Raw genomic sequence first — 26,753 nt, forward strand, 5'->3', positions numbered from 1 at the left:
AGCCTATTATTATTGCACCATTGCCCCAGTCACCAGCTCTAAATTGTGAAGATAAGCAGGTATACCCACAAAGCTAATTCTCTGTTTATGCCTCAATCCATTTTACTACTACTCTCAATTCAATTCAGCAAACTTTTAAATCTGCCTTTAATGTGCAAACTACTCTGTGAAGTTGGTAATATAAAAACAAAAATTTGGGGCAGTTAGGTAGTCTAGCAGGATAGAGCACCAATTCTGGAGTCAGAGGAGCTTGTTTCAAATCTGGCCTCAGACACTTACTTAGTTGTATGACCCTGGCAAATTACTTAACCCCAGTTGCCTAGCCATTTTCATTCACTCTTCTGTCTTAAAATTATTACTAAGAAAGAAAGGGTTATTTTTTCATAACAACTTAAAAGGAGCTAACCTTTCTACTGAGATGGGGAGGATATGACATGTACCATGTATATGTATATGTCAAGTTGTATATTAATAACTTTTATATTTCTGAAGTTGATTTTTTTTTTAAAGTCATGTGTAAGCTGGGAAAGGCATGATTAGACAGCAGTGCATTGGTAAAAGTTTGGAGATTTAAGTGAGCTGTAAGTTCAACATGAGAGAGAGCAGAAGATTTGGGTTTGATTTGAGGAAAAGCTTACTAACATTTAGAATTGTCCAAGAGTAAAACTTGCCGCCTTGGAAAGCTGCAAAGAACTCTCATTCACTTGAGGGTTTTTTAAAGTGAAGCCTACCTGACCATCTTTGTATTAAGGGGAGTCTCATCAGGAACTGAGTGGACCAAATCCTTTCAACTTTGAGATTCTATCATTTTATTTGCCCTAGATTATTTCTAAAGAAATAGATGGTTTTAATTTATATATTGTTTGTTTTCATTAGCTCCATTCCAATTGATTACAACCTGTATAGAAAATTCTGGTCCCTTCAAGATTACTTCAGAAATCCTGTGCAGTGCTATGAGAAGATTTCATGGAAAACTTTTCTCAAGGTAAATTCCTTTAATGCCAATACTCCAGTTTTATAGTTTTCAGAAGTTAAATTATAATTACTATTTGAACTCTTGCTCACATGGCATATATTAAGGATTAAGTTTAATTCCTTTTGTATATAAAAGTTCCTATTGCAGAAGAAGTATAAATAAAGCGGAAATAGTACTGAGCTAAACTATTTATTTCTTCTGTGAACTTGGGCCACCTGTCACCTCATGGGAAAATGTGCCCTGTCCTTGTCCATTTCACAAGGTTATTGGGAGAATCAAAAGAGATGGTAGATGTGAAAGCTTTTTGTAAATGAGAAAGTGGTATGCAAATGTAAGTTAGCATTCTCTTTGTAGTGTTTAGTAAAAATTTTACTATATATATATATATATCTAGCAGCAGAAAAAGCTACCTTTTCAAAAACATTTTGTTTCCATTTAAAATCATAATTTTCTTCCTTGTGAGGGCAAAGCCCAACATCACATTAAAAAGATGGCATGATATATTTTGTGTATTCCTTTAAGTAGTGTCCTACTTTCTTAAACCACAATTAGCTAATTCAAATTCTTTAATGATGAAATTACATTGATGAGGATAATTTAATATCAACATTGCCATGCCTAGATCTGATTTGATGTCACTTAGTTTTTTTCCTTTGATATTTTATTCACAAAAATGTTCAGTAAAATCTCATTAGATACTAGATGTAAGATGTAAGATGAGGAGGCTGAGCTCCTGAGAGGCTAAGGGATCTGCCCAGCATCACATACCTATTCAGTGTCTTGGGCAGAATTTGAACTCTTCCTGACTCCATATGTAGGATTCTCTCCTACTTGAGCTGTTGTTTAAACAATTAATCTCATCAGAATGTAGATAAAGTATGAAAGATTTTCTACAGTTGGCCCTATATCTTAACTGCATTTAGAAAACAATAAGTAATCCTATTTGTATTTCAAGAGGAGGGATAATTAACATTTTAAAATAATGAGAAGTCTTATCTGATGATAAGTATTTCAGTCATGCTTTTCCATTCTTAACATAATATAATATATGAATAAGTTGTCAATTGCCAATGTCTATTTTAGATTCTTTGTTTACAATAACATTAATTAGTATTTCCATTTTCCAGTATTCTGAAGAGGTTTTAGCTGTTTTTAAAAGTTATAAACTGGATGATACTCAGGCCTCAAGAAAGAAGTTAGAAGAATTGAAAACAGGAGGAGAACATGTATATTTTGCAAAATTCTTAACAAGTGAAAAGGTATGAAAGCCTTCATTTTCACAGATATTTAATTTTTTTAAAATCCTATTTATTTTGCCTGATATGATTTCATTCCATATTTGAGTTGGATGATAATTAATATTTGCTCCATAAGTTGATTAAATCTATTGACTAACTACATATAGACAATGTAATCTGAAGAAAGCTACAATTGCTATCTTATATAAATAGTTCTAATTTGAAATCATAGGATAGATAGCAGTGGGTGGGTGGGAGTTGAGTTGAAATTTTTTAAGTGGATCAGAGAATATTTTGATATTTATTTCTTTTGAGCCTTCATACTGCTTAAAGCTAAGAAAACCTTTCAGAATCTGCACAAAATAAATAAGAATATTTTTCTACTTGACTTAAAAAAATTGCTTTTTATATATATAAGTGGTTGTTTCTCAAGTGCTTGAAAAATGAATTTGGTTGTGGTGAATTGGGTATGTGTGGGGGATTTGGAAGAGGGGTGTAAATATCAATTTGGAGGCACTGCAATAATCTAGAATGAATTCAGATAGTGACCAGGAAAACAGAGAGTAAGGATATAAGAGATACTATAGATGCTTACTTAGCTCTGCATGAATTCATTGTCTTCTTGGGTTTTTCTGAAGCCATCCTGCTCATTATTTCTTATAGTACAATAGTATTTCATCATGGTCATATACTATAACTTGTTCAATCATTTCCTACTTGATGGGCATCCCCATAATTCCCAATTCTTTGCCACCACAAAAAGAACTGCTACAAATATTTTTGTACATATGAATACTTTTCCATTTTCTTTGATCTCTTTGAGATACAGGTCTAGCATTGCTGGGTCAAAAGATGTATATATGTACTGTTTTGTAGCTCTTCTGGTGTAGTTCCAAATTATTCTCCAGAATGGTTGGACAAGTTCAAAATTCCACCAACAGTGCATTAGTGTATTTATTTTGTGCTTCATCATGATGTGGAGATGATGCACCCAAATTGGACTTGTTAGGCAATTGGAGATTTTTCAACAGGAGAGAAACAAGAGCAAATAAAATGGAATCTGGAACTTGGGTGCAGAAGGTGCTGAGGGAATGGCAACTATTTGGCTTGGAGAAAAGGTATAGGGACGTATCATGGTGGTCTGCAGTTATTTAAATGTTTGTCCTAGGGAAGGAGATTGGCACCTAAAATAGTTGTATCCAAAAGTATAAGATTTCTTGGGAAGTTTTCAGGCTAAGACTGATGTTCATTTGTTGTGTAGGTTGTAGAAGGAATTCTTAATTTTTTATTTTTTCCATGGTTACATGATTCATTTTGTCTTCCTCCCCTGTTCCCTCTCCTCTCCTGGAGTTGACAAGCAATTCCACTGGAGGGAGGGAGAGAGGGAGGGAGAGAGAAAGAGAGAGTGTGTGTGTGTGTGTGTGTGTGCGCGCGCGCGCGCACACCCAGTGGAATTGCTTGTTATATATATATATATATATCACTCAAAACCTGTTTCCCTATTATTCATTTTTGTAATAAAGTAATCTTTTAAAACCAAAACCCCAAATCATATACCCATATAAACAAGTGATAAATCATATTTGTTTTCTTTTGGATTTTTTAGAAAGAATTCTTGATGAGAGAAAGCTATACCTCCCAATTCTTCTGAGATTCTATGATTCTCTAATCTCTTATTTTATGCACCTGGGACAATTAGGGAAAAATTATAAGGAGGAAGACTTGTGTGAGCATAACCATTACAACTACCCAGTTAAAGAGCCTACCTCATAAGAAGTGTGTTCCCATTTACTGAAATACTAATGTGCAAGGATATTTAGAAGTGATTTCTATTTTACAAGTAAAATTAGTCTAACCGATCCCACTAGGGTATCTTCTAGTTTTTAAAATGATGAGATTTTTAAATTCAATGTTACTTCCACCCATGCCCTACAGATACCCTGTTTTTGAAAAAACTTTTCAGATACCTCCCTGATTTCATATATTCATTCTCATTTATTGTTCCTTGCCAAGTCTAAAGCTCTCTCTACATATTTTTTATTTTTTTCAAGTTCCATAGAAACATTCTTTTGAGGTATCTGAGTCTTTCTGCTTCCCATCTATACAGATATAGTATTTTGCCTGGTTTACTTATATGTTGAAAGATGAAGTCCATACATACTGATTTCATCTGAAACTTAAGTCTCTCCTCAGCTATGCTCAGTTCTCAGTACTTTGGATTTTTTTAAAAATTGCTAGTTATTAATAAATACACATGATAAGAAATAGGCCAAAATGCTTTTTCAATGGATTGTTCATTGCTTTATTATTCATCTTAGATTTCCATAGTAGAAAAACTAAATTTTGGCCAAGTTTGACTTTCACTGTGCTAGATAAAGTAAACACTGTCCTTTGTTTTGTCTTTTGTGTGCATATAGCTTATGGATTTACAGCTGAGTGATAGTAATTTTCGGCGTCATATCCTTCTGCAGTATCTCATTTTATTTCAGTACCTCAAGGGACAAGTGAAATTCAAAAGGTAAGTATATTATAATTATTAAATTACTTATTTGCAGGAGCTTGAAAAATATAGTAGAATTGCAAAATGTGGTTAACCATAAGCAATACTGGGCCTAGGTTGCGTAGTGTTTTCTTTCCACTGCATCCAAGGACCTCCTTTGTGAATAAGGGATGAAAAGTACCTTAATAACTAGGTAATTGAGAATATCAGCCAGAAAGATGAGGGAATAGATGATAATGTAAGGCTTAGATTATAGAACATATATATTCCTGTTCCATTTGGGTTATTTATCCTGCCCCGGATAGTGTGGGAATCAGCTTTTTAGAGCTAGATATATAGGTAATTGATCTAAGGTACTTTACTCAAAAAGGGTAAGTGACAGCTTTTGGTTTAGAAAATCATGAGCTCTGAATGTGAAGATCTCAGTAAAATACCACACTAGTAAATAGACAGATCCAGGAACTCTGGAGCCCAAATACATTTTCCTGCTAAAAATCTCTAATATGTTCTTTTATACAACTGCCTTCTAATGCATTTTAACACACTCATATCTTCCTGACCAATGGATATCACCAGACTTTCTGAGAGAGCACATTTCTTACTGATGGGTGAGTGTTCCAGATCTAGTCTTAAGGAACAACTTTATATACCCATACATTCCTCTACCCCACTTAGGTAAGAATGATATTACTATTTTTTTCCCCCTTAACTTCTCTTCTGTTAGAGACCTTGTCACTCCACTCAGAGTTCTTCCATAACAACTCCAACTCTATATCCCAAGCAAGGTAATGGTCTAACTAGGTAGCCATGAAGTTGGCAACCCAAACAGCCGGGAGGGGTGGGGGGGAGGACTCAGGATTATCTTTCGATAGGGTAGCTTTCTAGCCTGCTTTATTTATATATTTTAGTCTTTCACAAAACTTAGGAAGTATTTTCTATTATCTAATGTATTTCCAGCTTCAGTTATTTCCCTCTTGTCATGCTTATAATTGAAATGAGAGAATGATTATTCCCAGCTGCTTGTACAGCTAACAACATCTTAGAGTATTGCTGTGAACCCTGGTAGAGAGCCTAAATACCCCTTCCTCCACTGAGCAATCCCCTGACTAATCAGACTCAGTAGGAATTAGTAACCACTTAAACCGGATAAGATTCTACTTGAAATTATTATGAAAATGCTTGTTTTATTTGAGCTGTTGTTAAACAGCCTAGGCTTCTCTCAGAGGCAGATAGGATTTTATATGTCTTCTTTTCATTGCTACAGAAAAGAGGAAAAACAGATTTCTTCTAAATACCAACATCATCATCAAACTACAAAAGGGAATGTCTTTTTGCTGTTGTGTTTTAGCAATGAATGACTGAATTAAATGCAGAAAATAAAGAATAAAATGTGTAGTAGTCACAAATATAACTATGTAGAGTTTTTTATATTCTATTTTAAGAATGCAATGAGGGGCTGATTTTTGGTTTCATCAGTGTGAAAAAGTTCCAGTGTGGAAACTCCCTTTCTCCAATAAGAAAAACAACTCATTTGTAACTTTGGAGTCTTAGAAATTTGCCTGGAAATACCAAGAAGTTAAGTGATTTGCTTGTCATCACATACTACTAATGTGCATCAGAGGCATTACTTGAACCTTGGTTTTCCTGACTCTAGGCTGGCTGTCTATATAATATATACCAAACCACCTTTCAGGATGCAATAAGTTTTCAGAAAACCTCCAGGCATCATTTGTCACATTTCCTACAGTAATACTTAGAGTTTACTGTGATATTTATTCCATATATATTTTTTAAAGCAAATATATAAAGTGTCTCAGACCAGTAATGTCAACTCAAATAGAAACAAGTTACTAAATTAATCATAAAGAATCCCTGCAGATTGCATATATCATCACCTGTGTTTTATGCATTTTTATTTATTATTGTTAACTATCTTAATTATATTTTCATCTTGTTCAGGCCTCCTAGGGAGTGCTACGGACCATGAATTTGACACCTTTGTCTTAGACTGTCTTCTTATTTGTTTTGTTTTTCAGTTCAAACTATGTTCTAACTGATGAGCAATCCCTCTGGATTGAAGATACTACAAAATCAGTCTATCAAGTAAGTTCAGTACAAGACATCAGTGATCAAAAAACTTGGAAATTTGGAGTTTTCTCTGTTTATGAACTAGATTTAACAGTTTCAGCTTCATATAGGAAAATAAGGATAACATTAGCTCAGGTACGGGAACCACAAACACTTTTATGGGGTCTCTGCCTGTAAACCATTCATATGATGCAGAAAGTTGTTGAAAGCTTAGTGTGTGCTTTCTGATCACAGCTACTATCTGAAAACCCCCCTGATGGAGAGAGATTTTCAAAAATGGTAGAGGTATGTATCTTACGTTATTGTTATTTTTAATACCAAATAGAATTTTAAGTTATTTCCATTATATAGGTGTTAATTATGTTTGTGTATTTTTTCCAGCATATATTAAACACTGAAGAAAATTGGAACTCATGGAAAAATGAAGGCTGTCCAAGTTTTGTGAAAGAAAGGTAAAAACCTCAATAAGAATTAAAGGCATTTTCAGATATTGTTTGAAATTTTCCATTATGTATACTTTAAAAAAAAACATGTTTACATACATCTTTATTCTGATCAATTTGAGTACTCCTACAAAAGCAAGGCAAGTTATAACCTACCCATATCTTCTCATTCTGTGCAGTTCTTGAACTTCTCTTCCTTTTCCCGTATATTTCCTACAGAGGATCCACCCCAAATGCTTTGGACCTTTCCTCTAGATCTCTTGATATGTTGATACTAGTAGGGCACATGAGGTATCCATCTGTTATTCTTTATTTTTATTATGACTGGTCCATTTTTTTTGTTATTGTACATCTCTTTCATAATACCTTTCATGCATCTTGGTAGATAATTTTTTGTTGCTAATAAAAACTACAACCTAGCCACATGAACAATTTTTGCATATTTCTTAATTGTATTTAAAGTGATTTGTAATTGATTCTTTGAACACTGGGCTGTACTGTGTTTTTCGACCATAAAGCAAGATATTAGTATTTAAAAGTTGTCCAGTTGGGATAGCTCTAATGTTGTTGATCGAAAAGATAGCTTGTTATAAAAATCTTGACAGATCTTTTCCTTTTTTTCCTGTTTATTGTTCTGCTTCCAGTTTCATCTTTACATACTCTCAGGATAATCTGGTTTTCTTCAATCTTACTAAACTTGCTATAAACTTGTCTTTCTCTCCACTTTCTTTCTGTTTTATGCCCATAATCTTGTATCATTTTCCTCTTCAACAATTTACAAATAATTTCATATTTTAAAACAGCATTACCCTTGGCTGCCATGTCTGTCTTCTTGTGTTACCACTTGGTAAATAACATCAAGCTCTTTGTTGATCAAGACAGTTTCTAAGCCCTTCTGGCTTCTGATTATGGTGGCTGGTTTACATAAGTTAAATTACATAGGAAATATTAGCAGTTGGTATTATCTGTTTTTCTATCTACTTATTTAACATCAGTGAAATTCATTTAAAACATTTCCCTAAAGATTATCAATTTTAGTAACATGCATAAGGTGATTTACTTCTAGAAAATTTTTTTTTTGTTATCTATGATAGCTAATGCATGTCAATTATCCTTTTTATTCTAAATAGTTGGAAACAGCTTTATTTATGTGGTCTATTCTCATTTTTAATCTCACTTCTAATTTCATTATGATTCTGGTTTTTGCCTTACAAATTGGGAGTCTTTATATCTTATGGATTAGAACATGGCTCCCACATTGGTAACTGGTCTGATAAAGTGAATTTCATTTTTCATGATTAAGAACTGACTAGCATCATATGGAAAACATCTGCATAATAGTTTAGCACCATCTAGCTCTTTTCTGGAAAAAAATATTCATGATGCAGAGTTGTGAGGCTTCTGGATAAGTTACACACGATTAGCCTCTTTTAGTTCTTAACCTTAACTTCCAATATGTGCCATATATATCACTAGTTTATTCAAGCAGAGGTTGATTTCATTTAGAGAGGATCTTACTATGTTTTTTCTAGAATTGCTCTTCCACCTTTTTCCTTGCCTCATAAGTTGATATATAAACTATATTTATCTCCAACATGGTCTTTTTATCTCCCCCCTCCCCCAAATATTGAAATATATCATGAAATGTTTCTTGTTGACTTTGGACACAATAAAATCAATTCTGCAAACTCTAAACTGCCTTGCCAAAGAGAGCATGTTGGTCATTCCTATTTTTAGCTGTATACTCATTTTTGTTTTCTAATATCAACTGTAGCAAAACAGTTAAGTGTTAAGAGTCATCTACTTTAGTAGAACATCCGCTTGGTAGTCTTCAGGCAAGAGTCTCATTTAGAGTGCCAACAGTTACAGTCATATTTAGAGATAGTTTAAAAATTATGATACATAGTATTCTTTCCACCTTTCTGCCATCCTGCCACAATCACGGTAGAAGCTAGGAGGAAGTACACAAAACTGAAGGCTATGTTGTATATTTCTTTGTTTCATGTGTTTCCATGATCAGAGAATTTATCACCTACTGATCAGTTTGATAAACTTATCAGCACTTAATTGGGTTGGTTGTCAGAAACAGGAATAGTCCATTGCTGGGACCATACTCAAAGACTTTAAAACAATGTGGAAAACAACAAAAGTTTGTATTCATCTGGCCTTTGAGAATTCAGTAGCCTTTGAGAAACCAAGGTTGTGTATATGCTCCTAAGAAAGCATGGGAGTAGGACTTTATTGACTGCTTTATGTGGCAGAATTCTCCACATTGATCAGCAAAGATTTATTATGCCAGACTTGGTCTGGTGGAATACAGACACAAAAGATAAAACAGTCATTTCTCTCAAGGAGCTTACATTCTTTTTGAGGAAATGGGTTGGCAGAAGGTGGGAGCTTGGGATAGGGAGAGTGTGAGGGAACACACAAGTGTTAAATGTTTACCATGTTTAAGGGATAGAGATAAAAATACAAGCAAACAAGGTAGTCTCTGTCTTCAGGAAGCTTACATCATTTGAAATTTCATAGATTTTTATTAATTTCTTTTGTTTTTACATTGTCTAGATATACCTCCGATTTCTTTTTTGAGGCCAAAATTATTCTTCATACCTTTTTGACAGTTCATCTTAAGTTGTTTTGTGGTGGTGTCTGCCCCCCCCCCCCATTTTCTTTTAATATAATTGTTATGCACAAACATGCATACATACTTATATACATACAGAGCATTTTCGTGTTTTTGCTTACTTCTGTTTGCATCAGTTCGTGCAAGGTTTTCCATTCTTGTTTATATTTTTATAGGAGAAAACAACACATAATAAGGAGGTTAAGAAGCAGGAAGGAGAATCTTGAGTGCAAAGATGTACTTTAGAGTTGGTGACCAGGAAGTGAGGTGGGGAAGCTTACTTTAAAAAACCCAGACTAGTTCTAGTAACCGCGAGTCCTAGATTCCTATGGGGAGAAGATGGGGAAGAATAAATATAAAGTAGGTAGGGGAGGAAGGCACTAAAAATTAGGACCATGAAAGGCTTCATTTAGAAGAGGACACTTAAACTACATCCTGAAGAAAGAGGAGTTATATGAGAGGGAAATGAAGAGGGAATGCTTTATATGTATTGGGGATGGGTATCATGAAGTCAAAAAGAGTGCATAGAAAGAAGACCTTACAGTGTAAGAAGGAGAGTAATGTATAATGAGGAAAAGATTGGTTAGCTCAGGTTATGAAGGACTTTAAAAGCCATATTAGGAGTTTATCCTGGAGGCAATAAGGAGCCATTATAGTTAATATTGAGTAGGGGAAGGCCACAGCTGCACTTAAGGAAATAAATTTGGCAGTTGGGAGGAGATAGACTGAAGCAGGAATATACTTGACAGGGAGACCAGTTCAGGGACCATGACAACAGTTTATGCAAGAGATGATGAGGGCCTGGACTAAAATGGTACCCATGTGAGTAGAGAGAAAGAAGCAGATATGAGAGAAATGTTATGGAGACTAAAATGTCAAGATTTGCCAGCAGATTGAGTATGTAGGGTGAGGGAGAATGAGAAGACAAGGATAACCCAGGTTATAACCCTGGGAAACAGGAAGAATGGTTTATGGGGACATCCTTTTATATTTATCTTAATGCTTTAACCTCATTTCTTTTTGCGCATTAGTTATTCCTCACTTGAGATATTCCCAAAACAAAATTGCCATATTAGTTATTAATTGCTTTATATATTTTCATCTTCTAAAGGAGTAGTACAATGTATTCATGTAGAACTTTTTTATCTTAAGAAAAGTGACCTAAAAATGTTTCCTTGTCAGATCTAAAACTCTTTCACCTTTCCTAACTACGTATAATTCCAAAAATAGTGTGCGTTCTATTTGCCGTAGACCATCAGACTCCAAGCCTACAAGAGTTGTAAGAAAGAGAACAGCACCAGAGGATTTCCTGGGAAAAGGACCCAACAAAAAAATTCTGATGGGAAAGTAGGTCAGCTTGTCTTCATATCTGGGCCAGGATTGGTAATTGTATATTCAATATGTTTATTTTTTAAAGGTGCAATTATAGAATTTTTAAAGTTTTTTGCTGCCAAATGTTACATGAGTTTATTTCTATAAGAGTAGCTAACTCTAACCTGTGTTCCTTATGCTCATCCAGTAGCTACTCTAACTTTTATTTTGGAGGTTGCTTGGGAAATCTGTGGCTTCTTTCTACAGTGTGTCTGGATGAACTTTTAACCAGATTGAGCCACCTCACCTCCTTGTACCAAGTTGTCATGATCACTTCATTTTTGGTGCTTCTCAACTAGTAACTGCTCATAGATACATCTGAGAAGAGTTAATGAGCATTCAAATACTTCCCTTGCTCCTCTCTTTCTCCCAAAGAGTGACATAGAGAAAAATGATCTCACTCATTAGTGTGAAAATATGTCAGTGTGATTGATTAAGAATTTCTGTTTCCCTAGGAACTTTAGCAAATGTTGAAAAGCCATGGCTCTGGCCCTTTGTGAACTTTAATTTTTTAGCATGAGCCATTATATTCTTTACATTTTCTTTACTTTTTAATGAGCAAAAATAAAAATAAAGATGACAGGCTTACAGAAATTTCTAAGTGAATGCTTCATTGACATTGTGTTTTTGACTGGAATAATTAGGAGTATTTTTCTCTTTTGCTTTTCAGTGAGGAACTAACAAGACTTTGGAATCTCTGTCCTGATAATATGGAAGCTTGTAAATCAGAGTCCAGGCAAGTGAAAGGTTGCTCTTTTTCTTTGCACCATTAACTAAGAATAAAATCATTACATTTCTCCTGGTGGCATCAGACCTTTAAGCTCTAAACCATCTGTGAACAAATGTTAAGATATGTTATAAACAAAATAACTAAGAGGTTTTCTAAACTAAATCCTTCCAGCTTTGTCTGGTGAAGTAGGCAAAATAGTAATGCTAAGATTTCGTGAAATCTTATTTAAAAAAAAATCAGGTGAGAGACCCATGTGGTATTGAATCGTAACTGATTCATATAGGATAGTGCTTGATTTGCATTTGGAGAGCCCAGTATTCTATCTGAAGGTAATTTATCATCCTGAGACCTAAATTACTTAACAGAATTTTCTTTGATACTTTGATATTTCTGAATTTTACTTAAATTAAGTACCCAAATGTTTTTTAACCGTGATAAAAGTCTAAATGTTAAAATTAATCCTTTGACATTCAGTGAAATATTAAATCTGAATGGTAAAAAGAATTGCTGGTTGGAAAACATTTTATGATGCTGTACTCCAAAATTTGAAAGACTTTGTTTTTATGAATGATAGGCTATTAAATAAGAAATTTGCAAGTTTTAGGTAATATGAGTTGAATTTTTCAGAATGTACATTTAAAATCTGGACTTTGATTACTTAAGAAGAAAAAGTTACCAGATACCTTTCTGATATCCCCTTACCCAATTCCTCCCAGCCCCAGTGGGGTGGGGGATATATATATATGTACATATATTAAAAAAATTTATATATATATATATATATATATATATATATATATATATATATAAACCACTTAAGTGCTTGGTTTGTGGACATTTACTAAAGCAGAGGTTCTTCATGTGTTTTGTGCAGCAGACATAAGCCTATGACAGTCTGTTGAAGCTTGTGGACTTCTCAAAATAGTATTTTTAAATACATAAAATATATGGTATTACAAAAAAAACTAATTATATTAAAATACAATTATAAAAAAAATTTTTTTAAGTTAACAAACCCCTGATTGGGGGGGGGGGGGGAATCTTTTTAGCCTTTTCTTTAGTCTTCATCAGTTTTACAGTTTTACAGTTTTACAACTGTAGATAAAATTAAAATCTCCCATTTCCATAGATCTCAATAAGATGCCCTTTGAAAAAAATAAGGCAGATAAACCACATTTAAATATGAAATCTTGAATTCTTTCCAATGAACAGAGAATACATGCCAACTTTAGAAGAATTTTTTGAAGAGGCCATTGAGCAGGCAGACCCAGAAAATATGGTTGAAAATGAATATAAGTAAGTAATATTTCTCATGATATAATTTTTAATTTTCTTCCATCTTCAGAATGGCTTAGGTCTCCAGAAAAAGCTTTCCATCATGTAAATCACTAGAGTAATGATATCTTGGATGTCTGCCTTGTTTCATCTTCTCAAGTGAGATAACTCCTTTATAACTATTATTAAATATGCCAGAACTGATCCTGATAAGAAAATTTTACAAAATCAGTTGAGGACAGAGTGGCACACTTCATGTAGAACAAGACATCTTTTTCTGGGTATAATTGAAAATTTTGAAAATGCCTAAGTAATATAAGTTTGAGAGTAGTATATTCTGGTGAATTAAGCACAGGTCTCTCAGGAATGTAACTCCTAATCTTGATTTTTCTAAGACTATTGTCATTTGGCCTCTCCCAAGGCTAGATCTGCTCATTTAGCCCTCATCAATTTCATTATGAAACCCCAGAAGTGCCATGGCTGCTACTGTATAGTCATTCTACCATCCTTTTAGAGACTCACAGCTACATATTAATAGCAGCTACTGCCTTAATTTCCTAATTCTCTAAGTTTTAGTTTCTATGATTCCCATCCCACTTCTCTGGTTGGAGAGAGGGAGGCAAATATCAAGGAGATGTTCCTGAAATACAAGTCTGATCATGCCACTTTTCTACACAGAAAACTCTAGTGGCTCCCAATTGCATCTAGCATCAAATAGGAGCTCTCTTTGTCTAGTTTTGAAAGTCCTACACAACCTATCCTTCACCTTTCAAGTCCTCTAATGAAGGAAATTAAGTGGAAAATAGCATGTTTTGATCTGCAGTCAGACTCCCAACAGTTCTTTAGCTGTGGAAAGCATTTTTCATCCTGGGTCCCTTGTGGACTTGCTTTGCTAATAATAGTGTAGTCCTTCACTATTAATTATTGTATAATATTTGTTACTGTACTTTCCCAATTGATGGACACCTCAGTTTCCAATTCTTTGCCACTACAAAGAGAGTTGCTCAAAATATTTTTGTACAAGCAGGTCCTTTTTCCTTATTTCTGATGATTCTTTGTGATACAGACCTAATAATGGTATTGCTGGGTCAGAGGGTATGCAGAGTTTTATAACCCTTTGTGATTCTTAAAACTGCTCAGAGTGTACCTTGGAACATTTGGTTAAGGTTATTGTAACAAATAAAGGTACTTAATCAGGAATGTATTGAGAACTTTACATTACTCCACCCATACTTAGGCATACCTTAGGGGAAGATAAAGTTGTAAACTCCTTACTGAACAATGAAAAGTCCCCAACTCATACTTTACAGTGAGGCAAAAGCCCTTAAGCTAGGCCCATTTTTAGATCTAATACAAAAGGGTGCTAAGTACCTATAAAGGTTAATCACTAAAATGTCAAGCAACTTACAAAGGGCAAGCTTAGAAAGAGGTGTGAAGTTTTAGTTTACTCAGGGAAGGCTTAACAAGAAAAGATGTGAATTAAAAATGGATAGTCCTGTGAAAAATGTCTACTGTGATTGGTAGATGTGACAATTTAGGGGTAGTGATATAAGAGAAAATTCTCTTTAAAAGGAGCTGTCTGAACCCAGTTCAGGGGGTTGGAGTTTTTGGAGTTACTGTGGAGGAGCTGGCTCTCTGAACTTAGGGAGTTGAGTTTGGAAGCTGAATTGGAGGCCATTTGGCCTAGGCCTTTTCCTACTATTTCCTCTTACTCTGTCTCTGTCCCTTCCCTTAATTCCTTCATTTGTATTAATTAAAAAACCCAGCTGGCTTGGGTATTCATATTTGGGAAATTTTCCAATGGCGACCACTTATTTTTTATTTATTTCAAGACACTAAAATTATCTTTACAGTTTTGGCAATTCACAGTCTTGAAACCATATTTTTGCGGTCACACTTTCAAGCATGGTTCCGTATTGCTCTTCAGAATGGTTGTATCACACAGAGACTGATACACTGTGGTACAATCAAATGTAATCATTAGTGGTAATGCAGTGATCCTGAACAACATGGAGGGATATAGGAGAAAAAACACTATCCACATTCAGAGGAAAAACTGTGGGAGTAAAAACACCAAAGAAAAACAACTGCTTAATGACATGGGTCAAAGGGGATATGATTGGGGATGCAGACTCTAAATGAACATCCTAGTTCAAATACCAACAACATGGAAATGGGTTCTGATCAAGGACACAAGTAATACCCAGTCGAATTGTGCATCGGCTATGGGAGGGGAGGGAGGAATAGAAAATGATTTTTGTAACCAAAGAATAATGTTTGAAAGTGACCAAATAAAAAAATAATGTCAATAAATAAATAGATAGATAAATAAAAGAAAAAAAATAATGGTTGTATCGGTTTACAATTCCACTGACAGTGTGTTAGGTTCCCGATTTTTCCATATTGGCTCCAACATTTATCATTTTCCTTTTTGGTCATATTAGCCAATCTGATAAATGGGAGATGGTTTTAATTTGCATTTCTCTAATCAGTTGTGATTTGGAGCATTTTTATGTGACTATATAGATCATTTAAATTTTTTCCTCTGAGAACTGCCTGTTAATATCCTTTGACCATTTATCAGTTAGGGAATGCTTTGTATTCTTTTAAAAATTGAGTCAATTCTCTGTATAGGTGAAAGATTTAGGCCTTTGTCAGAGACACCTGCTATAAAAATTTTTCCCAATTTGTTTCCCTTCTAATTTTGGTTTTGTTTGTACAGAAACTTTTTGATTGACAGAGGTGGGCCTTGGAATCAGATATTCTAGGAGACTGACTATCCACTACATTGTGCTTCCTGGTCCTAACCTATCTTTCCAGCCTCACTGAATAGTTCTCCTCCTGTACTCTTCAGTATAGCCAGATAGGCCATCTCTATGTTGCTCCATTTCTTATCTCTGGGCCTTTGCACTGAACATCCGCTGTGATTGAGAGGGGGAAGGGGTACTTTTCAGTCATGGTAGGAGTCAACACAAGTGTCTCCCAGAGATAAAGTATTTCAGTGTGTTATATATAGCATTTCCTTGAAATGTGGTGAGAGATAGCTGAAGAGAAAGAAAATCACTGAGCCCATAAAAATAAATTTTAGAATTTATGTTGTTTTATTCTAAAAGAATCCTCTAAAATGGTATTAGTACATTTCTAATTATTTATACTTAATGGGCATCCTAATGGAAGTGAATTATTTTGCTTATCTTGCTGCATTTCTTCAAGATGAACCTTAGGCATCATCTTCTTCGTAACACCTTTCTGGATTTCCCTCAATTACTAGTCATCTCCAACCCAAATTTATTTATGTTTTTTCCTTGTAGTCAGGAATGTTTGTTTGATTTTTGTTTGTTTTAAATTCCACCCCCACCCCCCCCATGGTTATGTGATTCATGTTGTATCCCTCCCCTCAGCCACACTCCCAGAGCTGACAAGCAATTCCACTGGGTTATATATGTATTATCCCCTCGATACTTATTTCTATATTATTCATTTTTGTAATGGAGTAATCTTTTAAAACCCAAACCCCAAATTATATACCCATATAAATAAGTGATAAATCATACTTTAACCCAAGTTTATATTCATTTACTTTGTACTTATTCTCTTTATGTATTATTCCTTATATACTTATGTATGTTCTACTTGTCTTTCCCATCAGAATGTAAATCCTTTCCTAATTAGAGATTATTTCATTCATTGTTCTTTATACACTACCTAGCATATTAAACTCAATAAATGCTTGCAAATTGATTGCCTGTCTCTAAAAGTGGGCTAGGCCTGCTGAGGACGTAGTGGGTTTCCTCTTCATTATATGTCTCCAAGTAGAGGCTGAATAACCACTTTTTACCTGTCTTAGAAAAGGGATTTTTAGTCATATATAGATTAGACAGCCTCTGAGATTGAAGTTTTCTCTAAAACCTTACTCTAATGATCAGCTTCCTTTTCATATATCTTTAATTTTTTCATCTCTACAAGTTCCTTCATCTTTTTTTTTAGCTCAATTCAAAAAAGCATTCTTTGACATTTCCACCCTCTCTTACTGCCCTTCCATTGTCTCCTTCCTTTCATTGCTAAATTTATAGGAAAAATTATCTCTGCTTACTGAATGCGTGCCTTCACCCACACTGACTTTTAAAAAACCCTTTCAATTTGACTTCTATCCTCACTGCTATGCTGAAACTTCTTATTCTGGGATCATAATGACGTGATCACTGGATCCATCAATTTATTTAGTGTTCAACTTCCCAGAATGTGTTTCCTCTACTCTTATATTCCTGCCTATTTTATGAAGCCCAACTCAAATCCTACTTCCTTCCCCTGATCTTGTCCACTGCATATTTGGTAATGGCTTTTATATCCACAATACTTCAATCTAACATACCAGTATGTCCATTAGAGAGACAAAATAATGTATTATATTTATATGTGTTGTATCCCACTCTTGCACTCCATGAGATTGACAGAAACTGTGTATTAACCACATCTCGTATTTCCCCTTGCAAGTGCCTAGAAGAGTGTTTTATACATATAGTCATCTGTATGTTTCTTATCAACATTTGGTTTTATGTCATTTCCAAACTTCCTCCTTACCTCTTCCCCAATAATGTATCATTTATAGCAAAGAAAAAAAAAAGTATGGGGGCAAGGAAGAAACAGTTAAGTCAAACTAACAAACATATCAACTGAATGATAGTATATGCAATATTCCTCACTAAGATAGATACACCCACCTCTACAAAGAAAGGAAAGTATGTTTTTTCATAGCTTCCCCAGTTTGCAGTTTCTCTTAATATCAGTGATTTGGATCAGTCTTTCATATGGTAGTACAGTTCTTAGTAAGGCCCACCACATAAAAGGCACCAATACTAGCTGCTAGGAATACAAAGAGAAAAACAAAACCATCTCTCAGAGAGTTTACATTCTACAGGACAGAAACATTATGTACACAAATAAATCAATACAGAATTAATAGAATGTAATCTAAGCAGTAGGAGTGGTGCCTTGACAACTGAGGGATCAAGAAAGGCTTCTTGGAGGAGATGGCTCTTGAGCCAAACCTTGAAAGGAGCTAGAAAGAAGCACATTCTAGGGATGGAGCTCAAGATATGGTAAGGCAAGTCAGCCAACTTGGCTAAAAAGTAGAATATATAAGTAGAAATAATGTGAAATCATCCAAGAAAGTTAGATTGGAAGTCAGTTGGGAAGAATCTACCCTCTAAGGGTAAGCAAAGCATCTTCCACATGATAACCCATCAGATACTAAAAGAAATTTGTCATGTTTTCTCTCCAAGTTAAACACTGCCAGTTTATTTAATTCATTGTTCAGAATCATCCTTCAGGTTTATCCTCATCCTGACTATTCTGTAGATATATTTTAGCTTGTCAGTTCTTCCTACAATATGGCCCACAGAAGTAAATAATAATTCATATGAAGTCTGACCAAGACAGTACAGTAGCAAAATTGTTTCCCTTTTCTGGGCACTTAAATCTTTGTTTAATGGAGTTTAAAATCGTATTTAATAAAAGCAGGCATTGCATATTAATTAAATAAGTGTCACATTAATCAGATGAGCATTAAAGCAGCTCATTTCCATTGGGGCATTCACTGAGTGTAAGTAAATAGATTAATACCATTTTAAGAGTTCATTTAGAACAAAAAAAATTTAGCTCCCACTTCTAAATATTAGGATTTGGGATTTTTTTCTTTCCTGCTAGACATACTTCAGGAACATTGTTGTATATAACACTGAAATGCATGCCTCTGATATAGCTTTTTAAGGAGATTGCATGTTCTGAAGGTCTTAGATTTAAATTAGATCCCTCCTAATTAGAGAAATGCAAATCAAAACAATGGTGAGGTACCACCTCACACCTAGCAGATTGGCCAATATAACAGTAAAGGAAAATAATGTTGTGGGGGGTGCAGTAAAATTGGGACACAATACAGTGCTGGTGGAATTGTGAATTGGTCCAACCATTCTGGAAGGCAATTTGGTTTGTACCCCAAAGAGATAATAAGGAAAAAGACATGTACAAAAATATTCATAGCTGCATTCTTTGTGGTGGCCAAAAATTGGAAAATGAGGGGATGCCCTTCAATTGGGGAATGGCTGAACAAATTGTGGTATATGTTGGTGATGGAATACTATTGTGCTCAAAGGAATAATAAAGTGGAGGAATTCCATGGGAACTGGAATGACCTCTAGGAATTGAAGTAGAGCGAAAGGAGCAGAACCAAGAGATCATTGTACACAAAAAGTGAAACACTGTGAAACAATTCAATGGTAATGGACTTTGCTGATACAAGACAATCCAGAGGAACTTATGAGAAAGAATGCTATCCACATCAAGAGAAAGAACTGTGGGAGTAGAAATACAGAAGAAAAACAGATGACATCATTTGTTTATATAGACATGATTTGGGGTTTTGGTTTTCAAAGATTGCTCTGTTGCAAAAATGAATAATATGGAAAATAGGTATAAGTGATAACATTTATATAGCTCAGTGGAAGGGCTTATTGGTTCCAGGAGGGAGGAGAGAAGAAGGAAGGGAAAGAAAATGAATCATGTAAACATGGGAAAATATTTTTAAAATAAAAAGAGAAGGGGAAAAAAGATTTAAATGAGCAAAATTCAATGCTTTTTGCTGTCACTATGTGGCTTTGGTTGTTTTTGCCCTAGTTTATAAAAATGAAGTTGATGGTATTGAGAAGGAGGTGAGGGAAAGTAACAATACAAAGCATTATATTGTTTAAGTACATAACCTTCTAAGTATGGTTAAAGTTGGGATTTTTAGTTCATCATTTATTAAGTACCTACTGTGTGCTGGCATCTATGTTAAGCTCTGGAGAATTAAAAAAAATTTTTTTTTAAGACAATTCCTACCCTCAAGGAGTTTATAATCTAATTGGGTAGAAACATGCAAACAAATATTTACAAAAGCAAGCTATATATAAGACAAATAGAAAATAGTCAACCGAGGGTAGGCACTGGAGTTAAGAGCAGTTGATTCCTAAAAATGGGATTTTTAAAGTAGCCTGAGTGGAGGAGGGAAAGTATTCTGAGTGTGGAGGACAGCCAGAGTGAATCTGCCTGAGTAAGAGATGTGTGTAGAACAATCAGGAGGTCAGTGTCACTGTACCAAAGATGACATATCAGAGAGTAAGGTGTAAGAAGACTGGAAAGGTAGGAGGAGGTGGCTAGGTTATGAAGGGCTTTGAAGGCCAAATAGCAGTTTATATTTGAACATAGAGGCAAAAGGGAGCCATTGGACTTTATTGAGTGGTGGCAGGGTGACATGTTCAGGCCTGCACTTAAAGTCACTTTAACAGCTGAAGTAGAGAGACTTGAGGCAGGCAATAGGCAATAACAGTAAAGAAGACATGATGAGGGCCTGCACTAGATTGGTGATGGTGTCAGAAGAGAGGAATCATAATTGAAGTACTGCAGAAGTGAAAACAGGCCATGGCCACCGATTGGAATGTGGAGGGGTAAAGAGAGGGAAACCAGGATGTCTCTTCACTTGTGAGCAGGAGATTGGGAGAGTGCTTTGTTGTCCTCTGATAATAAGGAAGGTAGGAGTTGGGGAGAATTTATAGAGGAAGATGATAGATTTGGTTTTTGGATTTTGATTGAATTTGAGATGTCTGCAGTTCAGGATGTCTGAAAAGACAGTTGAAGGAGGAGAGCTTTGGTGCCTCCCAGCTCTGAAGCCATAGGGAGACTCTTCACCTATGAACTGAAGTTTTTGCAGATGCACCTACATATTCAGTAATAACAGTGATTAAATGGAAGTAAAATAATTTTGGTTGAATGTTTTCTGGAAAAAAAAAAAACATCCCTAAGACTGGATCCTAAAGAAAATTGGGATGAATGCAATATACTGTAGATTTGTGTTTCTGGATTAGAGCAGTGCTTCAGCTCCAACTTTGGGATCATTAATGAAGATGGGAGTGTTTGAGGTACTCATACATATTATTTCCTCTAACACAAATTAAGGTATAAACCACAAACACTAAAAATAACATCCGTGTTGTTTTTATAGGGCTGTGAACAATTCCAATTATGGCTGGAGAGCCCTAAGACTGTTGGCACGTCGCAGCCCCCACTTCTTCCAACCAACCAACCAGCAGTTTAAAAGTTTACCAGAATATCTAGAAAACATGGTTATAAAACTAGCCAAGGAGTTACCAGTAAGTATTTTTGCTTTTATCATTTTCATGTAAGTGTTAAATTTGAACTTCCTGTTTATGTGTACCTAAAAATAGTGATAACTCATGTAAATGCTTTCAAATGGTGATTTGCCAAAGCCCTCAAAACTATATGACTGTGCTATATATGCTGTTTGTTGAAAATCTGTTAAAAAGCATTCAGGATCATTATAGTTCTCATTACAAACTTTCCCCAAATAATTCCTTATTTTTGTTTCCTTAGATTTAGGTGGTTGGGAAAAGGATAAGAATATACGTAGGGTATCACATAAACTCTTTATTATGCCTTTAGCTTACCCAGCCTTTAGCAGTGATTCAGATGACCACCATGGCCACATACTTCATTCCCCTTACACTTTCCAATCAACTATCCAATTGGCAAATGTTTGTTAAAGTCCTTACTATGTGAGAAGTACTAGGGATATCAAGTAAGCAAAACACTGTCCTCAATGATCTTAAATTCCTATTCAACACCAAACACATTTTGAGCTTCAATTTATTTTTCAACCTAGGCTTATAGAGACAAATAATTTATTTTTTAAACCCATTACTTTCTGTCTTAGAATCAATACTGTGTATTGGTTCTAAGGCAGAAGGCCATGGGCGTTAAGTGACTGGCACAGCTGGGAAGTCTCTAGGCCTGACTCTCAATCCACTGAGCCACCAGCTGCCCCCAAGACAAGTAATTTTTAAATAACCTAAATTTATAGAATGTAAGAGCTGGGAGGGACATAGCTAAACATGATGAGGCTGTCATTCAGCCTCTTGAAGTCCCCTAAGAAATGAAAACTAGTTACTTATTATCAAAGTGGTCCAGTCTATTTTTGCTCTGCTAAAAGAAAAACTTACTATCTGTCCATCTGCATTTTCCGCCCTCCTTGTGGAAACTCCTGTCCTCTGGGGCTAGGCCCAACAACCCCTTCCCACAATTGCCCTTCCAGTACTTGAGGACAGTGTTCATGTCCTAAACAGCAGGGACATTTGGATCATGTTTTTTGGTTGTTTCAGTTGGAGCTTAGTAATTATTTGCCGAATCCCTTCTTCCTGTTCACCTTCCTCCCAAGTCCTTTCCATGCTGAACTTTACATTTCTTTCCACTATTCCCTAAGCCACCCTCTCATTTCTCCCACTTTCCGATGCCTTTAAAATGTGGAGTTTAGGACCAAATGCAACATTACCTCAGCAGAACACAGAATTCAGTGGGACTTTAACCTCTTTCATATGGTCCTCTTTAGGGGTGGGACACTAGTTTACATTTGCTAGTTAGTTGAATGCTCTTAAGCTATACTTCATCTACATCCGCTTGGTTTGCCCAGTGGATTGAGGGCCAGGCCTAGAGATCTGGCCTCAGACGCTTCTTAGCTGTGTGACCCTGGGCAAATCACTTAACCCCCATTGCCACTCTTCTGCCTTGGAACCAATGCACAGTGTTGATTTGAAGACAGAAGGTAAGGGTTTTAGATCCAGAACTGATTATTTGAACTGCTTTCAAGTAGTTTGATGATACTGCTCTATAAAATTCATAGAGCAATTCAGCCATCTGGTGAATGATGATCTATGCTGTCCCCCAATATCATATTCACTGAGGAACACAGTTCTTGGTGTACACTGGCTAGGAGTATTTCAATCTTATAATTACCATATTTATACTCTGCTTCCATATTTTTCTTTTAAAGAAACTTTGAAAATTTTTTTCTATCTTTTTTTTTAACGTTTAGCCTCCTTCGGAAGAAATAAAAACAGGTGAAGATGAAGATGAGGAAGATAATGATGCTTTACTGAAGGAAAATAATGAGAGTAAGTGTTTGTAAAAATTAAGGCTTTCAGGGCAGGTAGGTGTTGTTAGGCAGGGTGCTAAGAAGGTGCTAAGTTCAAATGTGGCCGCAGGCACTTCTTGTATTGCCTATCTCTTACCACATTTCTGGCCTTGGAACCAATACTCAGTATTGATTCTAAGGAAGGGGTTTTTTTGTTCTTTTTCTTTTTAACAAAAAAATGATTTTACATCTTCATCAGTTTTATCTGGGGCATATGCTAATTTATCATAGTATGGAAATAACCAAAAACACTGAAATGAACTTGAGAGGTTTTATTTGTAGAAAAACTTTGATGAAATAGAAGCTAAAACTTATGTTACATTTGGTGCAATAAATTAATTTTTGTATGCTTTTTATTTGTAGAAAGTAATGGTTAAAAACTTTACATACAAAAAAATAGAAATGATTTATTCCCAAGGCAATGAAATATTTTGTTCAGGATTAAGAAAAAGAAGCAGAGTACAATTTGGATTAATTGCTTTACTTTCAAAGGATACCTTATCTGTAATTATGTAGATTTCTACATAAAAACAGTTCATGTGCTTGAAAATTCGGCTATAAGAATCTGATTTTTAATTCAGAATTGCAAAAAAAAAAATTAATTAATTAATTTTCTCGTGTATAGAATATCTATTTATAGAATATCTCCATTCTTCCGAGTACAATTAAAAGAGAGGATGAAAACCAAAATATTGCATAACTTTCCCTATTGTTTTTCTAGGTCCTGATGTCCGGCTCGACAAACCTGTAACAGGGGACCAAATAGAACTATTTGCTAACAAGCTGGGAGAACAGTGGAAAATCCTGGCTCCATACTTGGAAATGAAAGACTCTGATATAAAACAGATCGAGTCTGACAGTGAGGATGTGAAGATGAGAGCCAAGCAGTTGCTGGTTGCATGGCAGGATCAAGAGGGGATACATGCAACACCTGAGAATCTCATTAACGCATTAAACAAATCCGGGTTAAGCGACCTCGCAGAAAGTCTAACTAATGACACTGAAACAAGTAGTTAACTTATTTCTTATTATATTTTTTTAATTAAAACTGTGATAAGATTTTGTTACCAAGCAGCATTTGATAAAGAGATCCACTTGTTTTGGTAAACAATAAACATTTTTTATAACATTTGTGTACAGTTGGTTAGTGCGCTTTAATGACACAGTGAAACAATGTCCATTGCCCATCTTATTTCCCCAAATGGGAAAACTGCGATTAATACAAACTTTTTTACAAAGGATGCATGCAAATGCCTATTTATAAAGAAGTTGTTTCCTCGAGTATTAAGAATCTTAATGATGAAAAAGAGAAATATGACATCCCAGTGCAGAGAAGTAGCTGTAGAATCATGTATACAGTATTTTTCATATGTTTTAAATCCATGAACAACACACACTGTAAGACGTTTTCCTTGGTGAAATAGAAAATCCACAATGGCCAGGTAACGTGGCCTGTGTGTTGATCCTTTTCGTGTATATACTATCTCGAGGGCTCCCATAATAAATACCACTTAATATTTACACCATAGGCTGTACTGGTTAGACTGATTTCTTCAGTGACCATCCTCACTGGAAAGTGCTACTCAGGTATTCTGTAAACACATTTCTGTTTAGTTCTCAGAAATAAACTGGCTATTTCAAGGAGGTTCCCGAAATAATGCTTATATTGAAGGTATTCCTTCTAAATGCCCCTGGGTTTCAAAAAGGCACTTCCAGTAATCTGGAAATCTTCCAGATAACACTTTCTAACCTTTTCAGGGAATGCTTTCAAGCCCTACCCTGCTACCTTAGCCAATTCACTTAAGTTCTCATTTTTTTTATATGCAAAACAGGGCATTAGACAAAGATTTCAAAATCTTTTCCAGCTGATTCTGACATCTGAGTAAACTCTTGTAGCAAACCCTATTATTCCAGGAGTTTTGTAATTCATTTCTGCCTCGTATGTCTCGAGGCTAATTTTTTTTAATTCTCCTATGTGTTTCCAACATAGTAGTCATCACATGAGCTTACATATTTATCACAAAGTAAAAGAGCAGAGGTATTTATTTAAAGATTTGGCTAACATACATCTATTTACATTGCCAAACTGCACTGACCTGAACAAAGAACATTTTACATCAAATGAAATAAAAGCCTATGCCGATTTTCCTACAATGCTATTGGCTAAAATGAACAGATCTATTTTAAGGTATATTGCTTAATTCTCTGATCTGAACCAGTTATCTATCAACACCTAAAACCATCTCATCTAGTAAAAAGTAGTTTCCTAGGTATCAGGAGACCTAGATTAAGAATCCTGTTCTACCTTTAAATATGCTTTCTGTCAAATCGCAATAATGCCTGCATTTTCTTAACCTCACCTCATAAAGTTGTTCTGATAATCAAATGAAATCACTAAGACTGCAAATCTGAAAAGTCCAACACTGTAAACAAAAGGCAAAAAAACAAATTTCACCGTTTCCCTCACTATAAAGCAAAGCAATATTGCTCTTGCCTTTTTTGACCTTTGTTATGTGGGTTAATAAGCTACATAAAAAGAAGATTCTTGCTTGTGTTGAATAGGGGCTGGTTGCAAGAATTTTTGTAGCAATGGAGGTATATCAAAGTTTTGCAGGGAAATTCAAGTGAAGGATTGGCTAATACAAATTTAAAATGAAACACTTTCTCAGATAACATCACTGTCATAACAAGTTTAAGCCAATTTTGCTTGTGGCCCATTAGTATTTTTTAGCTTCTTACAAGGCTAAAACCAAAAAATGAGCCTAGATCCTCATGATTATTTTTTATTAACTTCCACAGAAATATAGGACCTCATTTTACATAAACTCAACACACACTAATTCAGGTATACATGATGGGTGATCAAAAAAAATTTTTTTTTAATTACTTGCTAAATCTGCACCATTTTCTTAAGTGGTATCAAGATTTAAGTAGCAGTTCACCCAATCATGCTCATTCTCATTCTTAAGAAGTGTTGGTGGGAGTCATTACAGTTTTGCACCAAACATGAACTCCATTAGTTTTGTCCAGAGTTCTTGCTTGTAGCAAGTCTAGAGTCCAAGTTGGAACAGTGCTTCTCTTTGTTTCATTAGGGCTATTTAGTTAATAAGGGCTGGTATCTCTGATAAGCCTATGAAAAGTCACAAAGTGCCTAGGTACATTTGTAGAAGAAATACTTATAAATAATGGGGTTTGCTGTTATGTGCAATTTTCAGTGAAGGGCTTGATTGCATAAAATGAGATCCGATTGTACTTCTAATTGGTCCCCCCCCCTTTTAATCTGAATTTAATCAGTATATAAAAAAGGACAATAGTCAAGTCTCCTGAAAAATGAAAAATCATTGAAAATCCTTATTCTATTAAGAGTTCCTCTAGGGAAAATAAGCACTAAAAAACCAGCCATCATTTGTTTAAGAGATTAACTGATGAACAGCAGCAAGAATATGTTTAACCACACTAGATATAAAGACAAAGAAAACTATAATCATACG

The 26,753-nt window shown here is 35.0% G+C and overlaps 1 protein-coding gene across 4 annotated transcripts in view; it reads left to right on the plus strand.

Moving 5' to 3' along the window:
• THOC1 (THO complex subunit 1) overlaps positions 1–24,391 on the plus strand; it is a 61,966-nt gene extending 37,575 nt beyond the window's left edge. For 2 of the 4 annotated variants that reach the window (XM_056823775.1, XM_056823777.1), the window contains 12 exons: positions 877–985; positions 2,104–2,235; positions 4,632–4,732; positions 6,751–6,817; positions 7,037–7,087; positions 7,184–7,254; positions 11,099–11,215; positions 11,910–11,975; positions 13,182–13,265; positions 21,280–21,427; positions 23,164–23,242; positions 23,984–24,391. In XM_056823775.1, the coding sequence (XP_056679753.1) occupies positions 877–985; positions 2,104–2,235; positions 4,632–4,732; positions 6,751–6,817; positions 7,037–7,087; positions 7,184–7,254; positions 11,099–11,215; positions 11,910–11,975; positions 13,182–13,265; positions 21,280–21,427; positions 23,164–23,242; positions 23,984–24,279 (1,321 nt within the window). In that variant the 3' untranslated portion in view covers positions 24,280–24,391. The remainder of the gene's footprint in view (positions 1–876; positions 986–2,103; positions 2,236–4,631; positions 4,733–6,750; positions 6,818–7,036; positions 7,088–7,183; positions 7,255–11,098; positions 11,216–11,909; positions 11,976–13,181; positions 13,266–21,279; positions 21,428–23,163; positions 23,243–23,983) is intronic. The other 2 variants (XM_056823776.1, XM_007487638.3) reach the window with 1 other exon arrangement.
• The last annotated feature ends 2,362 nt before the right edge of the window (positions 24,392–26,753 follow it).

Source organism: Monodelphis domestica, chromosome 3, assembly GCF_027887165.1.
Source record: "Monodelphis domestica isolate mMonDom1 chromosome 3, mMonDom1.pri, whole genome shotgun sequence".
Taxonomy (NCBI): Eukaryota; Metazoa; Chordata; class Mammalia; order Didelphimorphia; family Didelphidae; genus Monodelphis; species Monodelphis domestica.